Source organism: Bison bison, unplaced genomic scaffold (assembly GCF_000754665.1).
Source record: "Bison bison bison isolate TAMUID 2011002044 unplaced genomic scaffold, Bison_UMD1.0 scf7180017864068, whole genome shotgun sequence".
Taxonomy (NCBI): domain Eukaryota; kingdom Metazoa; phylum Chordata; class Mammalia; order Artiodactyla; family Bovidae; genus Bison; species Bison bison.
The window spans coordinates 4,074,970-4,094,775 of record NW_011494640.1 but is presented as its reverse complement, the minus strand read 5'-3'; the positions used below and the strand labels follow the sequence as shown (position 1 = coordinate 4,094,775).

The following is a 19,806-nucleotide window of genomic DNA, read 5'->3' as shown; positions in this document are numbered from 1 at the left end:
TCATGTCTCTTTGCAACCCCATGGACTGCAGCAGGGCAGGCTTCCCTGTCTTCTACTATCTCCTGCAGTTTGCTCAAACCCATGTCCATTGAGTCGGTAATGCCATCCAACCATCTCATCCTCTGTCATCCCCTTCTCCTTTTGCCTTCAATATTTCCCAGCATCAGTGTTTTTTCCAATGAGTTCGCTCTTCTCATCAGGTGGCCAAAGTATTGGAGCTTCAGCTTCAGCATTAGTCCTTCCATTGAGTATTCAGGCTTGATTTCCTTCAGGATTGACTCATTTGATCTCCTTGCTCTCCAAGGAACTCTCAAGAGTCTTCTCGAGTACCACAGTAAAAAAAGCATCAGTTCTTTGCACATGTTCAATATTTCCTGAGCACATGTACCTTGGAGAGATGGCAAGCTTCTAAGAAGGACTGGGCCATGGTCTTTTTGTTTTTCTCAGAGCAGCTAGCAGAGCAGTGCTAGCTGGGTGGGTGAGTGGGGCAGGGCAGTGAAGGAAGTCTAAGCAGGTGGAGAAGCCCCTTGGGAAGTCTTTTCTCCATCAGGATGTGTCCAGGCCCAAGAGCCTTCCCCGGGGGGATTCTGGGGAGAAGACTCAGTCCAGGAAAAAGGAAAGAGACAGGTTGATGCTGAGAAAAGACAAGGCATTTTTGGAAAGAAAAAGAAAAGCTTGACTCACTTTTATCTTTTTTTTTTTAATTCAACCTTTGGTATTTAAAAATTAGGTTTTGAAGATAACAGATCTAAGAATGGAGTCATCACTGAAAGATGGAGATACAGTACTAAAAATGTTCTGCTTCTCCCACCCACAGATGCAAACAGGCCCTTTGCGGTAACAGATGGAAGGAGAGCAGGGATCTAGGAGCAGGGGCTCCACCAAGAGGGCCCACTCAGTGTATTTTCCCTCCTCTGGCCTCAGACCTTACTACTTTAGGAACCAGAAAAATTTGCTTAAAAAAATTTTTTTTTTGGATGTGGACCATTTTTTGAAGTCCTTTATTGAATTTGTTACAATATTGCTTCTCTTTTAAGTTTGTTTTCTTGGTAGTGAGGCATGTGAGAAGGCATGTACATTGGAAGATGAGGTCTTAATCCCTGGGCCTCCAGGGTAGTCCCAGAACCAGAAGACTTTTCATTGCTGGTATTTTATAAAGGACAGTGAAGGCTACTGATAGTTCACAGGTAAGTTCATAAAAAAGAACCCTTTCTTGTTGTTCTCTGTGTGTGTGTGGTTTTTTTTTTTAAACTCTTTTGGCCACCCTGCTTAGCACATGGGATCTTAGCTCCCAATCAGGGATCAAACCTGAGTCCCTTACATTGCAAGGCAGATGCTTAACCCCTGAACCACCAAGGAAGTCTCCAGAAGAACCCATTTTAGTTTTCTTTCCATTGTCATACTTAAAAGCACTGCAAATATAACTTCTGCTCCCCTACACAGGCTCCCTCTGATTGCGGTTTTCAACGTCTCCCAGTATCCCTCCTCATCCAGGTACTTCCTCATCACTGTTCTCCAGGTGAGTTTAGGGAGACCTTTTCTTCATTTTGTAACTTCTAGTGTCTCGTTTAGGAAGGTAAGAGTCCTTACTCGACTAACTTAGGACCTCCAACCTCTCTGGAAACCTCTTGAACAAATGCACATTATAAAAGAAGGGGAAAAGTTAAAAACAATAGACAAATGGAGGGCACATGTATGTTGAAGACAGCCACTAAATACCACATCTAAAAGACAAATGTCAAGGTCATGGGTCTTGCTCAAGTGTGTTGTACGTTCTTGGAAAGCAGTGACTGAAGCACTCAGGAACTGCAAGATCTATCAGTTCTCTCTGGAGCAAAACAGAGCTGTGATCCTACAGTCTGATAAATGTCTTTCTTCCCATCATGGAGCCAGGTTCACATTCCAAAAAAAGGAGAAATGAAAGAAGTGTCATGCTAAAGACGTAGGAATATTTTAATTAACATGTTTTAATTAATTATGTAATAATAATAATATCAGTCTATTTTACAAGTTAAATGTATGAGAATGTATGAAATAGAAACAGTAGGAAAAAACTAAATGTGGGTCAGGAACATGAAGTTTTCCAAAACCAGGGGCCAAAAGAAGATGTGTTGCCTGCAGGGCCCAGGGAGGAGGCAGGGAGGGTGATGGGAACAGCTCGTGGTGTGTGTCTGTCCCTGGGGCTACTCCAGGAAGGAGTCGAGGCATGCCCTCTGCCCTGGTCTGGGACTGGGAGTTTATACTCTGGTCAACGGAAGATGGTGGCTTGAGAGAAAAAAGCCATCTGGTTACCTACACAGAGCTGGTCCCCTGGTGGCTGCAGGTGGGTTTTGCCGTAGAAGGAATCAGGGGTGAAAGTGCCAAAAATCAAAGGTGTAGAGGAAAAAAGTAAATAGTTTCCTCCGTCCCCCTAAAAAAATGAATTCTTGAAATGCACACACATTCTTCTCTCAAACGTAGAAAAGCCTCACTCTGGATGTGCTTACGAGAAGATCGTCATCAAAAAACTTTGTCTCTATGATAACATTTCCACTGTAAGTCAGAAGAGAGGGCAGAAGAGTGAGCGTGTTAGCAACAGATTTCATTTCCACAAAGTAGTTTCAATCTAGGTCTACTGGGCCCGTGGACATGCACTCACCTATATAACCTTGGCTTGGGGATATTAAGATCACATGGGATTAGACATCTCACATGACCTTTTAATTTATGTGATGAGGTTCATCTTCTTCAAGTTTAGAAATTATAAGAGGGAGCATGTCTTAACCCACAGTACACCCAAGGCCCTCTGAGTGCTCTGCATGCAGAGGTGCCTATAAATACGACTTTCTGATTCACATGAAAACCTGAGACCGCAGGGGTTGTATCTTTTCTTATAAAACTCACTCTGGTGGAAGCTGTGGGTTGGCCTGTCCTGCATCTTTCTCCTCACTTTGGGTAACAACACTCTGTTCTTCTCTTGGGGGAACCCCTATCTCCAGTCCATGGTCAGTCAAGTGGCCCCTCCCTTGACTGACAAAAAGGCAGGCAAAGGATATAATTTGAACCAATCAGAATCTCTCCTCTGAGCAAAATCCTTCCCATGGCTGCTCCTTGAGGAATCCATGATTCCTGCCACCTGCATCCTCTGACTGCTCAGGTCTGAGCCCTACCCTTTCAACTCTGTCCTATAAGCCAGAGTCAGTTTCTGTGGCTTACGGCTCAATAACCCCAAACGATACACCTGTATTGTACGCAGTGTACAATTTCATTCTTCTTGGTGGGTATGTCAGTGTTTCCAAATCAAACTCCTCTTGAACTGAGTTAAAAGCAAGAGTGGTGCTATTCTGGGGTTCTAAAAAGTAAGACAACTTAAATAACCTGAATATATTATCATAGACTTGCTGGTGTTAGCACCTGAAAGAAATCAGGCCTGGCCAAGAAGTCAAGTAAGGGTTAACAAAATCTAAAAAATGCCCATCTACTTATGACACTGTACTTTCCCAGGGTAGTTAATATCTACCAGATGCATTTTTGCTGGTAATTAATTATAAAAAAATGGGTAAATAAGGAACTCAAAATCTGACTGACTGATTAAATATAAATTTATATTATTTTAGTTTATACTATTATATATAGTATTTTATAGTTTATACTATTATGTAAATAAAAATCTATCCAAGATATAAAATAAAAAAACCTCTATTTACAAATTCAATGTGGTTTTCATAAAGGACCTGTTTAAAGAGGTGATCCAATATCACACAATTATCTATCTGTGTACATGATTTGCTACCAGGCAATACTTCTAAAACCTTTAAAAGACTAAAATCTTTTCCCAAGAGAAAATGGTAGGTGGGCAGTGACTGACTGATTTGGGGGACAAAGGACAAACTATTCTTTGAGCAGGAAGCAAATTTATAAAAATGGTAAGTGAGTCTCTGAAAAACTACAATCAAACATTATCCTCTAAAACAGAATTAGGACTTTTCCAGATTCTGCTGAGGGTCAAATGAAGTACAGAGTATCAGGAGTTTGATAGTCAGGAAAGGGAGCAAATTAGCATAGATTTAATTTATGTTATGTGCTAGTTTTCTTCCATACGATCTCATTTTATCCTTACTCTACCTCTGTGAGACAGGATTATTAATTCTCCGTTTAGAGAAGAGAGTAAGGCCCAGAGAAATAAAGTACATAGCCAAGGTTACACTGCTGCTGCTGCTTCTCCTGCTAAGTTGCTTCAGTTGTGTCCGACTCTGTGCGACCCCATAGACGGCAGCGCACCAGGCCCCACTCACTGTCCCTGGGATTCTCCAGGCAAGAACACTGGAGTGGGTTGCCATTTCCTTCTCCAATGCATGAAAGTGAAAAGTGAAAGTGAAGTCACTCAGTTGCGTCCGACCCTTAGCGACCCCATGGACTATAGCCCACCAGGTCCCTCCGTCCGTGGGATTCTCCAGGCAAGAGTACTGGAGTGGGGTGCCATTGCCCTCACTAGTCAGGGTTAATCAGGAATTTAGTCTAAAGGTCTAGTCTGAAGTTTTTAATTCTTTCCACTCTATCATACTGTCTTTTCACGTGACTGAAGCCAGTAAGCTGTAACCTTGGATACCCTGGATACTCTTACCCCTGTTCTCAACCTAGGTTGCCTGCCTGCTGAACGGAACCATGCGTCCCATGTGCCTGGACTTGCTGCTTCAGGACACCTCCACCGTCCCTGCGGCCCGATCACTCACGTTAGCACGCTGGCTGGCATCATCTGGGACTCGGGCGCGGCCTCTATCAGGGACTGCCAGGTGTTTGTTGAGTTAGGGATCACAAAGCCAAACTCGAAGAACCATTCTGAAGGAAGAAGGAAAAGTGGGTGAGCTGGAGCCCTGGGCAGAGTCTCGGGGCTCTGTGTCCCTATCCTTTTGAGCAAGCCTTTTCCTACCCCTGCTGCTAAGTTGCTTCAGTTGTATCTGACTCTTTGCGACTCCATAGATGGCAGCCCATCTGGCTCCACCGTCCCTGGGATTCTCCAGGCAAGAACACTGGAGCGGGTTGCTATTTCCTTCTCCAATGCATGAAAGTGAAAGTGAAGTCGCTCAGTCGTGCCCGACTCTTAGCGACTCCATGGACTGCAGCCTACCAGGCTCCTCCATCCATGGGATTTTCCAGGCAAGAGTACTGGAGTGGGTTGCCATTTCCTACCCCAGGAACCACCAATGAAGCCATCAGAAACCTCTCAGGCCAGAGGCCACAAGAAAGGACATGGAAGCCCCCTGAACCACACCAGAGGTCTGCTCCTATGCTCTGAGATCTAAAGCACTAGGACCAGCAGCATTTTCTTATAAGTAGGCTAGATGTAAATTATACACAGAGGCACAGAACAGGCCTTTTCACTTGTTACTTCAGATCTAAGACACAGAGTGCACTTTTATACTCTTACACATGGTGAAGAAAACTCACTGCAGGGTGCCCTTGCCAGTGGAATCTGTATGTGACAGTATAGAGAGCACTGTACTAGGGCCTAACCAGCAGCTTCCTCGTGACCACATCAGTGAAAAGCCAGCACCACCCCCAGGCCCTCGAGGGTCGGTAATCCTCTCACTGGGCTCAGAGCCCCTCACAGTTGCCAGCTTTGTTTCTGCTTTTTGCCCAAGCTCCCAATCTCCCAGGGTGTAGGAACCCTATCCAAGCTGAGTTGCAAAATGGATGTTATCAAAGCAGGGCTTTAGTTCCCTGAGTCTTGACTTCTGCCCCTGTCACCCTAAGCCCAGATACGAGGCATGTAGGCAGCAGAATACCTTCCAGACATTGCCCTTTGAAGTAGACTTTTTGTTCCAGGCGGAATTTTTCCATTTGCTCTGCTGAAGAGAAGTTCAGTTCTCGAGACACTGCCTTGCATTTGAGGATTTTCTTGGGAACACGGGCTGGTAAAGAAAAAGAAATACTGAAACCATTTCTGGGAGCTTCTTAGAGATGATTTAGAGCATATCTTATCTATGCTAAATCTCAGAGAATGCCTCGGTAACAGAGTTATACTTTTTGATTAAAGGCAGAGGTCCCAAACTGGTCCAATGCATCTGACTGAAAGATCTTCAAGGAACACCAGATTTAGTGCACCGAAAGGCCTTACCCAGCCCCTCTTATCAGGAAGGAGGCTGAATGGGAGCCTTCTTTCTAGTCTGTCCTGTCGGTTTTAACCCCTTGGTTTTTCTTTTATTTCAGGATGATAAAAAATCAAGATCTTACTTTATATCTTTGGGTATGTTTTAATGCTAAAATTTCAGCACAGAGTTGGTTTTGGGAAGTAGGAGAAGGCACTAGAAATCTCAGCATCACGTGGATGGACGTGCTGTGTCTGTAGAGGCCTGTCCACTGGTGGTGCTGTGTCAACTCAGCTCCCTGACTCCCCAGGCCTGCTCTGCGTCGTCAGCCCTGTGCAGAAAAGGGTGGAAAGTACCTTCGTGCTCCACGCCAGGGACTGACAGGTCTTCTGTTCCTTGCCAAAGTATCTTCCCTGTCTCAGCATCCCGAAGGTTCATCCAATTTCTGATCAAGTATATTAAGGAAAAAGAAGACCCTAAAGCCGCCTACTTCGTCCTCCAGGTGTCTCAAATGTGCTCCTATTGACTCCTGTTTACTTCTCAGCAAGCTGGCCTGACTGCTAAGTGCCAAGAAAGCAAATATAAATGTGGAAGAGAGTGCAGAAGACATCTAAAGGAAGATGCAGAGACCCAGGGGAGATATTTTTATCTGCAACATGAGAGCTCACAGATGGTACACGTCTAGCAATTGCAAGAAAGAGGTAGAAAATGAACAGTGCAAAATTTTAAATTTTCCAACAGAAACTGACCAGCTGAGATAAAAAGACCTGAAGAAATAGGTATGAGAAAAATCCCAGGACATGACTCATGGAGATAGCCCTACAGTGAAAATCACTGTCCACAAGCGTTACTAACAAATCCAGACCTTTCAAGCAATGCTTTTTTTTGGCTGTGCCACTTAGCTTCTAGGATTTTAGTTCCCTGACTAGGGATTGAACTTGGGCCCAGCAGTGAAAGCATAGAGTCCTAACTACTGCCAAAGAGTTTCCTTAAGTAGCCTTCTTACCCCTTCACAATCAATATAAAGTCATTTATTTTTAAATTGGCAATAAAATTATCAAGTTTATATTTTTAAAAAATGGTACAAAAAACCCTTCACTTTGTATTCCAAATGGTAAGCCCCGGGCCTCAATCTCAGGAAAGCCAGGGTCTGAGATTGGAATTTGTCTGTCCTCCTTGCTGGAGCCTGGCCCGTGAAGGACATCATAGCCACAGGCAAAAGGGAGTCCCCTCGGCTCTGTCCGAGTTAAGTAGCTGCTGCAAAGGAAGCCAATGGGCTGTCTGGGTTAGGCTGTTCCCCTAGCCTGCTGCTGCTGCTGCTAAGTCGCTTCAGTCGTGTCCGACTCTGTGCGACCCCATAGACGGCCTCCTACCAGGCTCCTCTGTCCCTGGGGTTCTCCAGGCAAGAACACTGGAGTGGGTTGCCATTTCCTCCTCCAACGCATGAACGTGAAAAGTGAAAGTGAAATTGCTCAGTCATGTCCGACTCTTAGCGACCCCATGGACTGCAGCCCACCAGGCTCCTCCGTCCATGGATTTTCCAGGCGAGAGTACTGGAGTGGGGTGCCATTGAGACCATTAAAGTCAAAGCTGAGATATCAATCTGGGAGGCTGGCAGGCAGAGACCAGCAGGGAGCCTAAGGAGGTCACATGGGCTCAGCAGTCTTTACACTTACAAATTTCCTAGCTGTTGTTTCCTGCAGGAGAAGTGGGAAGGCAGGGACAAGGGATCTATCAAGTCCATTAACCTGGGAGCAGGAAGAGCTGCTGAGTAGACCTTGGCCTCCTCAAGCTGGGCACAGGACACCCAAAGGTCACGGGGATGATATCAAACTGCTGTGGGATGTTCTCAGGACAAGCCTAGCCTAGGCAGCAAGAGGGGAGAGGCGTCAAGCTTGCCATACCATCTGTTTGCTATGTAGAAAAACCCAATGGGGACTCACTTAGTCCTCACCCCAACGATCTACGATTCTCTGAGGGCCTGAGCAGAAAACAAGTTTCCCAATGACGTGGGAAGATCACATTTCTATTACAATTCATTGCAAGTAGGCAAATGTCTCTTACCTAATTTTTAGCCTGCGTGCATGCTAAGTCACTTCAGTCACGGTCAACTCTTTGCCACCCTATGGATCTTAGCCTGACAGCCTCCTTTGTCCATGGAATTCTCCAGGCAAGAATACTGGAGTGGGTTCCCCCTGCCTTCCTCCCAACCCAGGGATCAAAAGCACATCTCCCGCATCTCCTGCATTGGCAGGTAGGTTCTTTACCACCATTTTGAGGTTATATAATACCCTCATTTCCAGTTCCCTACTTCCTGAGAGATACATGCATATATGTACATACATGTGACACATAAAAATACATTTGGAACACATAAAATGACTGAATGTTCACAGGTGCCTCAGTCTGAAACATCCCGAACCTGAACTTCAAGCACCTCATCCCTGGTCTACTTTAACATGCCTGGTTATTCTGGGCCTCAAGGCAATGGCTTCACAAACATCACTTTAACAGTAAACAGCCCATTCCCAAGACAGAGACACAGAAACAGTGACCCTACATCTCCAGCATTTACAGATGACTGTCTCAGGTGGCATCTCTTTGAGTCAACATGAAGGAGTACAACATAGACAGAGATGGAAGTTAGCCATCGAGCTGAACACATGAAGAGCTTAACTGAAGGCTGCATTCCAAAGAAGTCAGCTTCCAAGACCAAAATGACCTCTGCTATTCCCTCCTATTGTCAGGTCAGGGACAATAAGCTGTGAGAACTGGGACCCTGCCCCTGGGACTGCCCCAGTCCCCTGGGATGAAAGACAAAGTTGAGAGATACTCTTAGAAAGAAAAAAAGGCAAAAGGATAGAAAATGAGAGTAAAGATACAAAAACTGGACGCCAGTACAAGAGGCCCAACATCTAGCTAATATAACTTTGAGAAAGAAGAGAAAAAAACAAGGAGAGGAAGTCATCAAAAAAATGAATTCAAGAAAATGTCCCAGATTGCAAAGGTCCAGCAAGGGCCTGAATCGCATCACTGTGAACTTGCAGAACATCAAGGTTAAAAGACAAGCTTCCAGAAGGAAAATGAGTTGTTACCGAAAAGGTCAAAATCAGAACGCATAAGACTTTTCAACAGGGACTCTGGAGGACAGAAAAAAATGGAGCAGTGCCTTTAAAATTCTTAAAGAAATGATTCCTAAAACTAATAAACCTTTACTTTCTCAAGAAACTAATAGTAACACACTCCTTCAAAATGACAGGGAAGACCAAGGAAGAGGATAACATGGAATCCAGGAAGCAAGAGATCTAAAACAAGAAACAGCAAAGGGGTCCTCAGAGTGATGGTGAAGGAGACCCCAAGACAAGAGCTCCTTAACAGGCCTGGAGGGCGACTGGTTCAGGGTCCAGACAAGAGCAAGCCATAACACTCATGGAGACGTTTAAGAAGATGAAATTAAAAACAACAAAAACAAAAAGATGAAATTCATATATCTGATGTGTTTATATGAAAAGAGGGTTGATTCAATTAGGGGAGGTTTGGGGGTCAAATTAGTGAGAAGTATAGAAAATTTAAGCAAATTAAAAAAAACAATTATTAGCATCAGGGAAAAATTAAATGTAGTACTGGAGAAAGGAGTAGTCACAGCATACTACACAGCTTCATCGCAGTGCTGAAAAAGTGATGATAAAAACACAGATCATAGTTTCAACACAATTATCCTGGGAGGATGGGAAAAGAAGAGAATGTGTGTGTGACTAAGAGTAAAGTATTGAGACAGAAAAAAACTCATTTTCATCATGGAAAGTCGATAAATAATGTTTAAAAGGGAAACATTAAGATATAACCACAGTGCACTATTTGGAAATATCAAGATAAACACCAAATAAATCAGTTAGAAAGAAGTGAAAATAGTTTTCTGGAGTTCTTGCCTGGAGAATCAATCCCAGGGACGGGGAAGCCTGGTGGGCTCCTGTCTATGGGGTCGCAGAGTCGGACACGACTGAAGTGACTTAGCAGCAGCAGCAGGGAGTAGAAAATCGCAGTGTGAGCAATGAAATGCTCTTCGTCTTTAGAAACCAGGGAGAACTATGATTCTATGTGAAGTATACATACAACTCTGATAAAAATAAAGACTAAGTTTAAAAAAGATAGTCCCAAGTTTTTTTTGTTTGTTTTTGTTTTTAAAAACAATGAACAAAGCATTAAAGGAAAAGAAAATTAATATTCTTCATGCATGGCTGAGCCTGAAAAAGATGGTTAATATTTGTAAAGAGACTGAGCTCCAGACAAATACAGTTTATAGTTTATATGTCTCCCCCCCCCACCCCCGGCTGTCTAGCAACCAAACCTTCTTCCCAACCAGCACCCTGCAGCCTCCTTTCCCCTGTGGGAGGCAGTGAGTGCTTTGCACTATAGCAACTAGGATTCAGCTTCTTCTCTCCTAGTCACGGTGCAGCTGGGGGCAAGCATATGACCTAGGCTGGGACACCCGGGGCCCTGAAGCTGTTGTCACACAAAGATTTGAGTAAAAGCCAGCAGTTCCTCAGGGTAGGGCAGCAGGTTGTGCCAACCTGATGCTTCCTGAAGTGTGTCCCTTGTCCCTCTGACTGCCAGTCAGTTCTGAAGCAGCAGAAAGCCTCTGAGAGTCTTTTCCATGGGTTGGGTAGTTTGCAGTGCAGAACTCTGAACAACACAGTTGATGAGCATCATTATGTATGGAATAGTTCCACATTTAACCCTCTGGAGAGACTCTAAGTTTTGCTGCTATATAAAAAAGGTCACAAAAGAGAACCAAGGGTTATCCAGTAGTGTGCCCCAAATGTGATTGGTACCTAAACCTCCCATGCCTTTGACCTGCTTGGGCACTGTCCTTGGACATGCACCCACCACTGCTTTGAAGTTGTGTTGGTTGTGCTCCTCTCCTCTCAGTGTGCGAAATCCTAACAAATTCTCCTGCAACCTCATTATATCTCTTGATACAGTTGCTCTGTTGCACCTACGTGGTTTTCTCACCTCTTTCATATTTCTACATTCCACTTTTTAATTTTAGCAACTGAATCTAAAAGCAAGTTAAACGTATCCACACTTGCTTAGGCCATATCCTAAAAAGTGTAAACGGTGACAGATTTTCTTTTCTTGGGCTCCAAAATCACTGTGGATGGTGACTGCAGCCACGGAATTAAAAGATGTTTGCTCCTTGGAAGGAAAGCTATGACAAACCTAGATAGCATATTAAAAAGCAGAGACATCACTTTGCCAACAAAGGTCCATAGAGTCAAAGCTATGGTTTTTCCAGTATTCATGTACACATGTAAGAGTTGGACCATAAAGAAGGCTGAGTATCAAAGAAATGATGCTTTCAAATTGTGGTGCTGGAGAAGACTCTTGAGAGTCCCTTGGACAGCAAGGAGATCCAACCTGTCCATCCTAAAGGAAATCAGTCATGAGTATTCACTGGAAGGACTGATGCTGAAACGAAGAGCCGACTCATTGGAAAAGACCCTGATGCTGGTAAAGAATAAGGGCAGGAGGAGAAGGGGGTGACAGAGGATGAGATGGTTGGATGGCATCACCGACTCAATGGACATGAGTTTGAGCAAACTCTGTGAGACAGTGAAGGACAGGGAAGCCTGGTGTTCATGGGGGTTGCAAAGAGTCGGACACAAATCTGCGACTGAACAACAACATACATATACTTACCCATTCTAGAGTCTCCGTGTATTAAGAGAAAGCTTCCCCAACTGGAGAAATAAAACAGGCACTACTGCTCTAGCAAGTCCATGCTGAACTCAGATCTAAACAGAACTGCCTTAGACATTTAAGCCCAAGGTTTTCAGAAGACACAGTACTCATTCAACCTGCAGTGTACATGCTTTTCATTCTTTTCCTGCAGATAGTCTCTTATGTACTAATATAGCCACAATGGACACCAGCCTTTCTTAAATAAGAGAACTAAAATTACTTCTAAATTTCCAGGCTCACAATGCAAGTAGGACATTCTAGCAAAACTACTATAAGAAAAGCCTTGGGGAAGGAGTTCTCCTCACAAAGCAACAGATGGATCAGACCTAGTAGCTTCTAGAAAAAGCATTACTGTCCCTGACCCAGGTCAGCAAACAAAAGCCTGGGACCACGACATACTCTTCAATCTGTCAGGGGATAAAAAGAAAATAGCCTTAAATTATTCTGTCTGATAGTTAGTAGATAGTGAATTTGTTTCCTCCATTTTATAAGGCAGAGAGGCTGCTAAAAACATATAGCTTAATTCCTTAATGTAAACATCTCTTCTCTTTATAAATAATCAGATTAAGGATTTAATTAATATTGGGGAAAATATAGTAAAAAAAAAAAAGTATCTTCGGCCACTTCAACAATTAGGCATTTCCTGTATGTACCCTAATCTGGAATATTATTTACTAGTGTCTATATCATATGTTCATTTCATAATCCTAAACCTGTGACATTTTAGCCCCAATAAATAATACAAAAAGCTTCCCAGGTAGCAGAGAGGTAAAGAATCCATCTGCCAATGCAGGAGACATGGGTTTGATCCCTGGGTTGGGAAGATCCTCTGGAGGAGGAAATGGCAACCCGCTCCATTATTCTTGCCTGGGGAATCCCATGGACAGAGCAGCCTGGTGGGCCACAGTCCAAGGGGTCGCAAAGAGTCGAACAAGACTAAGCAATTGAGCACATACATACACACACCCCCACACATACAACACAAAATCAGAGAAATACAAACAGAGCTCCATTCAAAGATACTGGGGTGAAGGTTACTTAGAGACCCTCCAAGTTCTGTGATTTTAGAGGTGAAAAGAAAGGCTCTTAGCTCATTATAGAGATGCAGTCATTTTTGTTGTTGTTGTTAGTCAGACACTAAGTCATGTCTGACTCTTTGCGATCCCATTGACTATAGCCCACCAGGCTCCTCTGTCCATGGGATTCCCCAGGCAAGAATACTGGAGTGGGTTGCCATTTCCTCCTCCAGGGGACTGTCTTGACCCAGGGATCGAACCCACATCTCCTGTGGAGTCATTTGGGAACAGCTTTCTAAATCATAAAAATACAAATCCATGATACCCTATCAGTAAAAAGAAATAAAAATGATTGAGGAAAGTGTCTTAAAATAATAACAATGAGAAAAGCTGGTCCACAAAAGAAGAAGCATATTTGCCTAAAAATGTTGGAAATGAAAGATAAGCTCTTATGACCGATCATCATCTGGCTGAAAACATTTTTTAACAGCTTTTTGCCAACGAGATTTTTAAAAGAAAAAAGAATGTGAGTTTTAAGGCTCAAAGTTCAAGTCACTTCCTATCTTGAGAGAAGAGGATTAGGTGGACAAGCTTTAAGGAGCGGGGGCTGGAGGACTATTTATAAATACCACCTTCTGGGTCAGCCAGGTCTTTTCTCATTTAAAAGCTCCCTGGTGATTTATATATGAGATGAGCACAGAGGAACGCTCCTTTACTAAGGGAAGCCTCTGCTGGGGAAGAGGGGTTGTCCCTGGTACCTCTATATTTGGAACCAGGCACCCAAAAGGAGATGCACTCTCACATGTAAAATAAAAGCATCTTAAAAAGAAGCTTCAGAACAAAAGCAATAGTTTGTAATGTATCAGGCTTTACGAAAGTTAACAGAGGAAATAAACTAAGAGAAACTATGGAAGAATGAGACGTTTGGTTCAACGTGACAGTTGCATAAGTCCTCTGATGTTTTAAGAAACAGACATGGTCTGGTATGAATTAGATGCAGTCCAATGTAGGAGCTGGGGACAGTCCTGAGGTACAGAAGGCAGTGGAGGTGCAGAGGTGGTAGTGGAGTGGGAAGGGAGCGTGTGGGGGTGGGAAGAAACCAGTTAGATGAGTGGTTGTGGTAGTGGTTTAGTTGCTAGGTCGTGTCCAACTCCTGCGATCCCGTGGACTGTAGCCTGCCAGGCTCCTCTGTCCATGGGATTCTCCAGGCAAGAATACTGGACATGAACAGGGTACTAGGTAAATTTCTCCTAGAGATGTCAGTTCAGGAACTGGGATACAAAGACTTAAAATACTTCATAACAATCATCTATAGAAGCATTTTGGAAGAGTACATTGAGTCTTGTGGGTCTTAATTAGTTTTAAATGGAAATAGTAAACATTAATTTTTGATTAATTACTGAATAAGATGAACATTCATTATTATACTGTATATATAATATACATTGTATTAACAACATTAATATGCTGAACAGAACAGACTCACTGGACATGCCAGTATCTCACTGGCCAGTTAAGGGAGGGAAAAATGAGGGACATTAAGGCAAGGCAAGGTAATAGAGAGGGAATGAGGAAGGCAAAGAGGGGAAAGAGGAAAGAAACACAGAACACACAAGAACAGGAAAAGGGACTCGAGGGAGAGAGCTAAAGAAGGAAAAAAAAAGCCCATATAAACTCAGAACCAAGAGATAGGGTGAGGACAGAAGGGAACAGAGAGGAAGAGGTTCGGCAAGTTGAGAGGTCAGTTCTAGTTTTTTCTACTTTAATATTGCACCATAGAGCGTTTTGGTTAATGACTTTCACAGAATGGTTTGAAATTGATGGGTGGAGAAGGAAACAGCAATCCAACCATTAAGCCCCTCTGAATTGGCTGATTCATAGTTTTCTGGAATTTATTATCCAAACTGTGGTTACCAGTGGCGAGAGGGTATGTTGAGGGGCAATACAAGAGTACATGAAGAGGAAGTACAAACTATTAGCTATAAAATAAGCTACAAGGATATATTGAACAACATGGGGAATACAGCCGTATTTTATAGTAACTATAAATGGAGTATAGCTTCCCTGGTGGCTCAGATGGTAAAGAACCTGCCTGCAATGCAGGAGACCTGGGTCAAGAAGGTCCCCTGGAGACAGGAATGGCTACCACTCCAGTATTCTTGCCTGGAGAATCCCATGGACAGAGGAGCCTGGTGGGCTACCGTCCACGGGGTTGGTTGCAAAGAGCTGGACACGAGTCAGCAACTAACACTTTCATAAATGGAGTATAACCTTTAAAAATTGTGAATTACAATATATTATACATCTGCAACTTATCTAATATTGTCCAGCAACTATATTAAAAAAAAAAAACAACTGTGGTATTTTCAAGAATGAAAGAGTTGCTTACTGGGAGGTACACTTAAGTGAGTTGGTTCATACAAGAGCTTAAAAAGTGCCTGGGCATTTAGTTAGCCATGTGTTAGCTATTATTATTATCACTATTATTGCTTATCATTTCCAACCTGGCCTCCTTGCTTCCAGTCTCCTTTTTATAAATTTATTTTTTGCCACACAGAGTCTTCATTGCTTTGTGTGGGCTTTCTTTACTTGCGGTGAATGGGAACTACTCTTCATTGTGGTGCTCGGGCTTTTCATTGCAGTGGTTTCTCTTGTTGCACAGCACAGGCTCTAGGTGCAAGGGCTTCAGCAGCTGTGGCACATGGGCTTAGTTGCCCCAGAACATGTGGAATCTTCCCAGATCAGGGATTGAACCCATGTCCCCTGCACTGGCAGGCAGATTCTTAACCACTGGACCACCAGGGAAGTTCTGTTTCCATTCTTGCCTCCTCCTCAAACCCATTCTCACAGATGGAAGTGGTTTTTTAGAACTGTAAATCAGATGTCAATCCCCATTTTTTCCTTTGCACTTAGGAAAAAAAAAAGTCCTTTGTGTAGTTTCCAGGGTCCCCCAGTTGCTATGTTCTGCTCCCACAGTCTCTTCTCCCTGCTTTTGTCCTGACTCTTCACACCCTCAGGTCCTGGCTTCAGTGCCACCTCCTCAAAGACACCTGGGACCACTCGGTTTCCAGCAGTTTCTAAAATCAGATCTGCCTGACTCCTGGGTCAAGGTTTCTTCTTGCCCCAAGGCCAACACCTGGCCACAGCTGGCTTCCCAGAAGCAGAGGATTTGTGGTATCTTCATCTCCCCTGAAAAAAAGGCTAAATACCCCTCCACCTTTGTGTGTTGCTCTCTTGGTAAAAAACCTTCAATGGATCCTCCCAGACTGATGCAGGGCTCCCTATATATCTGATTTCAAACTATCATTCATTCAATAAAAGCTTACTGACAACCTACTGTGTGCCGAAGACTGACATCAAAGTCACATGTGAAAAAAATCTAGGCAATGTTGTTTCATAAAAAGTGACAGGTGACCCACTCCAGTATTCTTGCCTGGAAAAGTCCATGGACAGAGGAGCCTGGTGGGCTGCAGTCCATGGGGTTACATGATTGACCATGTGTGCATCAGGGTGGAGGGAGATGTGTTGGTAGCAATAAACTGGTAGAACTAAAAAAAAAAAAAGTGACAGGTGGAGGGAAATAATAGTTCTAAATTAATATTATTTTATTAAAATTATGATCTTAAATATGTATGCAAAAATATTTCATCCACATCCCTTTTTAAAATATTTTTTCATTGGAAAGATAAGAAATTGCCTTATACTCAGGGTCACCATATATTTAGGCATTATTCTGATAATTTTGTGGGTTTTCTTTACTTAAAACCAAAAAATTTACTCACTTCCTTAAAGATAATTCATACTCAAGCTGGATAATCTGCAATGATACTGAGATAATTCTCTAATGATATTAACTGCAACCCTGATACCAATCTAAGGATGGAAGATACATAAGATTTCAATTCACAGCAATTCACCAAGAAGGGAATTGGCTTATCAAGTGTTATTCTATTCTAGCCCTTTTTTTAAAAAAATAAACTTTAAATTTTAGTTTTAGACTTACAGAAAAGCTGTAAGATAGTAGAGTTCTCATATACCCAACACCAGTTTCCCTTTATATAAACATCTTATGTTTGCTGCAACTTATGAACCAACACTGATACATTAACATTAATTAAAGTCCTGGGTTCAATCCCTGGATTGGGAAGATTCACTGGAAAAGGGAAAGGCTACCCACTCCAGTATTCTGGCCTGGAGAATTCCACAGACCGTATAGTCCATGGGGTCGCAGAGTCAGACATGACTGAGCGACTTTCACTTCACTTCATAGTTTCTTCAGATTTCCTTAGTTTTTATGCAATGTCCTTTTTCTGTCCCAGGATCCCATTCAGGAATCCACATTACATTTAGTTGTCGTGTCTCCTGAAGTTCTTTTTTTTTAAACAATAACTTTTATTTATTTATTTTGGTTGTGCCACTATGTAGCATGCAGGATCTTAGTTCCCCATCCAGGGATTGAACTGGTGTCCCCTGCATTGGGAACACCGAGTCTTAACCACTGGACCACCAGGGAAGTCCCTTGAAACTCTTCTTGGCTGTGAGAATTTCTCAGACCTTCCTTGTTTTTGGTGACCTTGACAGTGTTGAGAACTGGTTAGGTATTTCCTGGATGTCCATCAACTGGGGTTTGTCTGATGTTTTTTCTTATGATTAGACTGGAGTTGTGGGTTTTGAGGAGGAAGACCACTGAAGTAAAGGGCCATTTCCATCATATCATGTCAAGGGTACATAATGTCAACATGACTTATCACTGTTGATGCTGACCTCAATTGCCTGGCTGAGGTAGTATTTGTTAGCCTTCTCCATTGTACACAATCATTTCCCCTTCTTTCCATATTGTACTCTTAGAAATAAGTCACTGTATGCAGCATGAATTAAGGGGTGGGGAGTTATACCCCATGTCCCAGTGGGAAGAATAACTAGATGAATTATCTGGAACTCTGCAATGGAGATTTGTCTTTTTTCCTATTTATTTTAAAATCAAATTATTTATTTATATCAGTTCAGTTGGTTTTATTATCAAATAACTGTGCTCTGATACCTAAATGATCTATCTACATGAAAATATTTCAACACTAAGCAATTTGTTTAAAAATATTTAAGACGGGATTTCCTTGGTGGTCCAGTGGCTAAGACTCAGCTGTCTCAATGAAGAGGGCCTGTGTTCCATCCCTGGTCAAGGACTAGATCCCACACGCTGCAACTAAGAGTTTGCATGCCTCAGCTAAGACTTGGCTCAGCCAAATAAATAATACAAGTAAGTAAATATTAAAAAAAAAATATTTAAGATGTTCACCTGTTAAGTCTCAGGGATGCATTTGGATTGTAGAGGGGAAGACAGACACCACAGGGTATATTAGTATACAGTAACAAGGAAAAGCTGAGACAGAGGAAAACAAAATTGGTTTGGAGCAGAACACCTGGATGAGAGTCCAATTTCTACCATATAATATTTGTGTGATCTTAGATTAAGTCATTTATCCTGCCCAAGTTTTAGTTTGTCAACTACTGATAATACTTTAACCCTTAAGGTTACTGCAGGATTATATGAAATACCTATAAAAATGGTTTATAAACTGATAAACTTGATACAGGGCTTCCCAGAAGGCACCATGATAAAGAATCCACATGCCAATGCAGGAGACACAAGAGATGTGGGTTCAGTCTCTGGGTCGGGAAGAACCCCTGGAGTAGGAAATGATAACCTGATCCAGTATTCTTGCCCGGAAAACTGCATGGACAGAGGAGCCTGGGAGGCCACAGTCCATGGGGGTCACAAAGAGTCAGACAAGACTAAGCACACACACAAACTTGATACAAAAGTATGACATTATTATATCATAATTATTCAGGACTGGAAAAAGAAAAAAAAAGGAAGCAACGTCTTCTGAGCTATTTCACATTCTCTAATAAAAGCACATTATCTTAAAATGCTATATAATCTTCAACAAGGGAAAAATTACAAGTTAGTTATATGAATTAATGTTTGATTTTGGTTTATCCACTCAAAACCTTATAATTCCTAGAAAATCTCTTGCTGTCCTTTTTGTTGCTCATATATTAATCAGCATTTCTTTTCCCACCTTCATCTGTTTAAATGTACATATGTGTGCTTAGTTGCTCAGTTGTGTCTCTTTGTGACCTCAAGGACTATAGCCCACCAGGCTCCTCTGTCCATGGAATTTTCCAGGCAAGAATACTGGAGCAGGTTGCCATTTCCTACTCCAGGGTATCTTCCTGACCCAGGGATCGAGCCCAGGGATCATCTCTTGGGTCTCCTGCATTGGCAGGTGGATTCTTTACCACTGTGCTACCTGGGAAGCCCGTTTAAGAGTATCAGTTCAGTTCAGTTCAGTCGCTCAGTCGTGTCCGACTCTTTGTGACCCCATGAATTGCAGCACGCCAGGCCTCCCTGTCCATCACCAACTCCCGGAGTTTACTCAGACTCACATCCATCGAGTCAGTGATGCCATCCAGCCATCTCATCCTCTGTCGTCCCCTTCTCCTCCTGCCCCCAATCCCTCCCAGCATCAGAGTCTTTTCCAATGAGTCAACTCTTCGCATGAGGTGGCCAAAGTACTGGAGTTTCAGCTTTAGCATCATTCCTTCCAAAGAAATCCCAGGGCTTATCTCCTTCAGAATGGACTGGTTGGATCGCCTTGCAGTCCAAGGGACTCTCAAGACTCTTCTCCAACACCACAGTTCAAAAGAATCAATTCTTCGGCGCTCCGCTTTCTTCACAGGCCAACTCTCACATCCATACATGATCACTGGAAAAACCATAGCCTTGACTAGACGGACCTTTGTTGGCAAAGTAATGTCTCTGCTTTTCAATATGCTGTCTAGGTTGGTTATAACTTTCCTTCCAAGGAGTAAGCGTCTTTTAATTTCATGGCTGCAGTCACCATCTGCAGTGATTTTGGAGCCCCCAAAAATAAAGTCTGCCACTGTTTCCCCATCTATTTCCCATGAAGTGATGG

General features: G+C 42.9%; 1 protein-coding gene across 1 annotated transcript in view; it reads right to left on the bottom strand.

The window, feature by feature from the left end:
* Positions 1–1,929: 1,929 nt before the first annotated feature.
* Positions 1,930–19,806, bottom strand: part of PDE6D (phosphodiesterase 6D, cGMP-specific, rod, delta) — a 40,905-nt gene continuing 23,028 nt past the window's right edge. Inside the window, exons 2-5 of the mRNA XM_010836959.1 lie at positions 6,425–6,513; positions 5,766–5,891; positions 4,713–4,818; positions 1,930–2,532 (exon numbers count right to left, since the gene is read on the bottom strand). Of these exons, the coding sequence (XP_010835261.1) occupies positions 2,451–2,532; positions 4,713–4,818; positions 5,766–5,891; positions 6,425–6,513 (403 nt within the window). The 3' untranslated portion in view covers positions 1,930–2,450. The remainder of the gene's footprint in view (positions 2,533–4,712; positions 4,819–5,765; positions 5,892–6,424; positions 6,514–19,806) is intronic.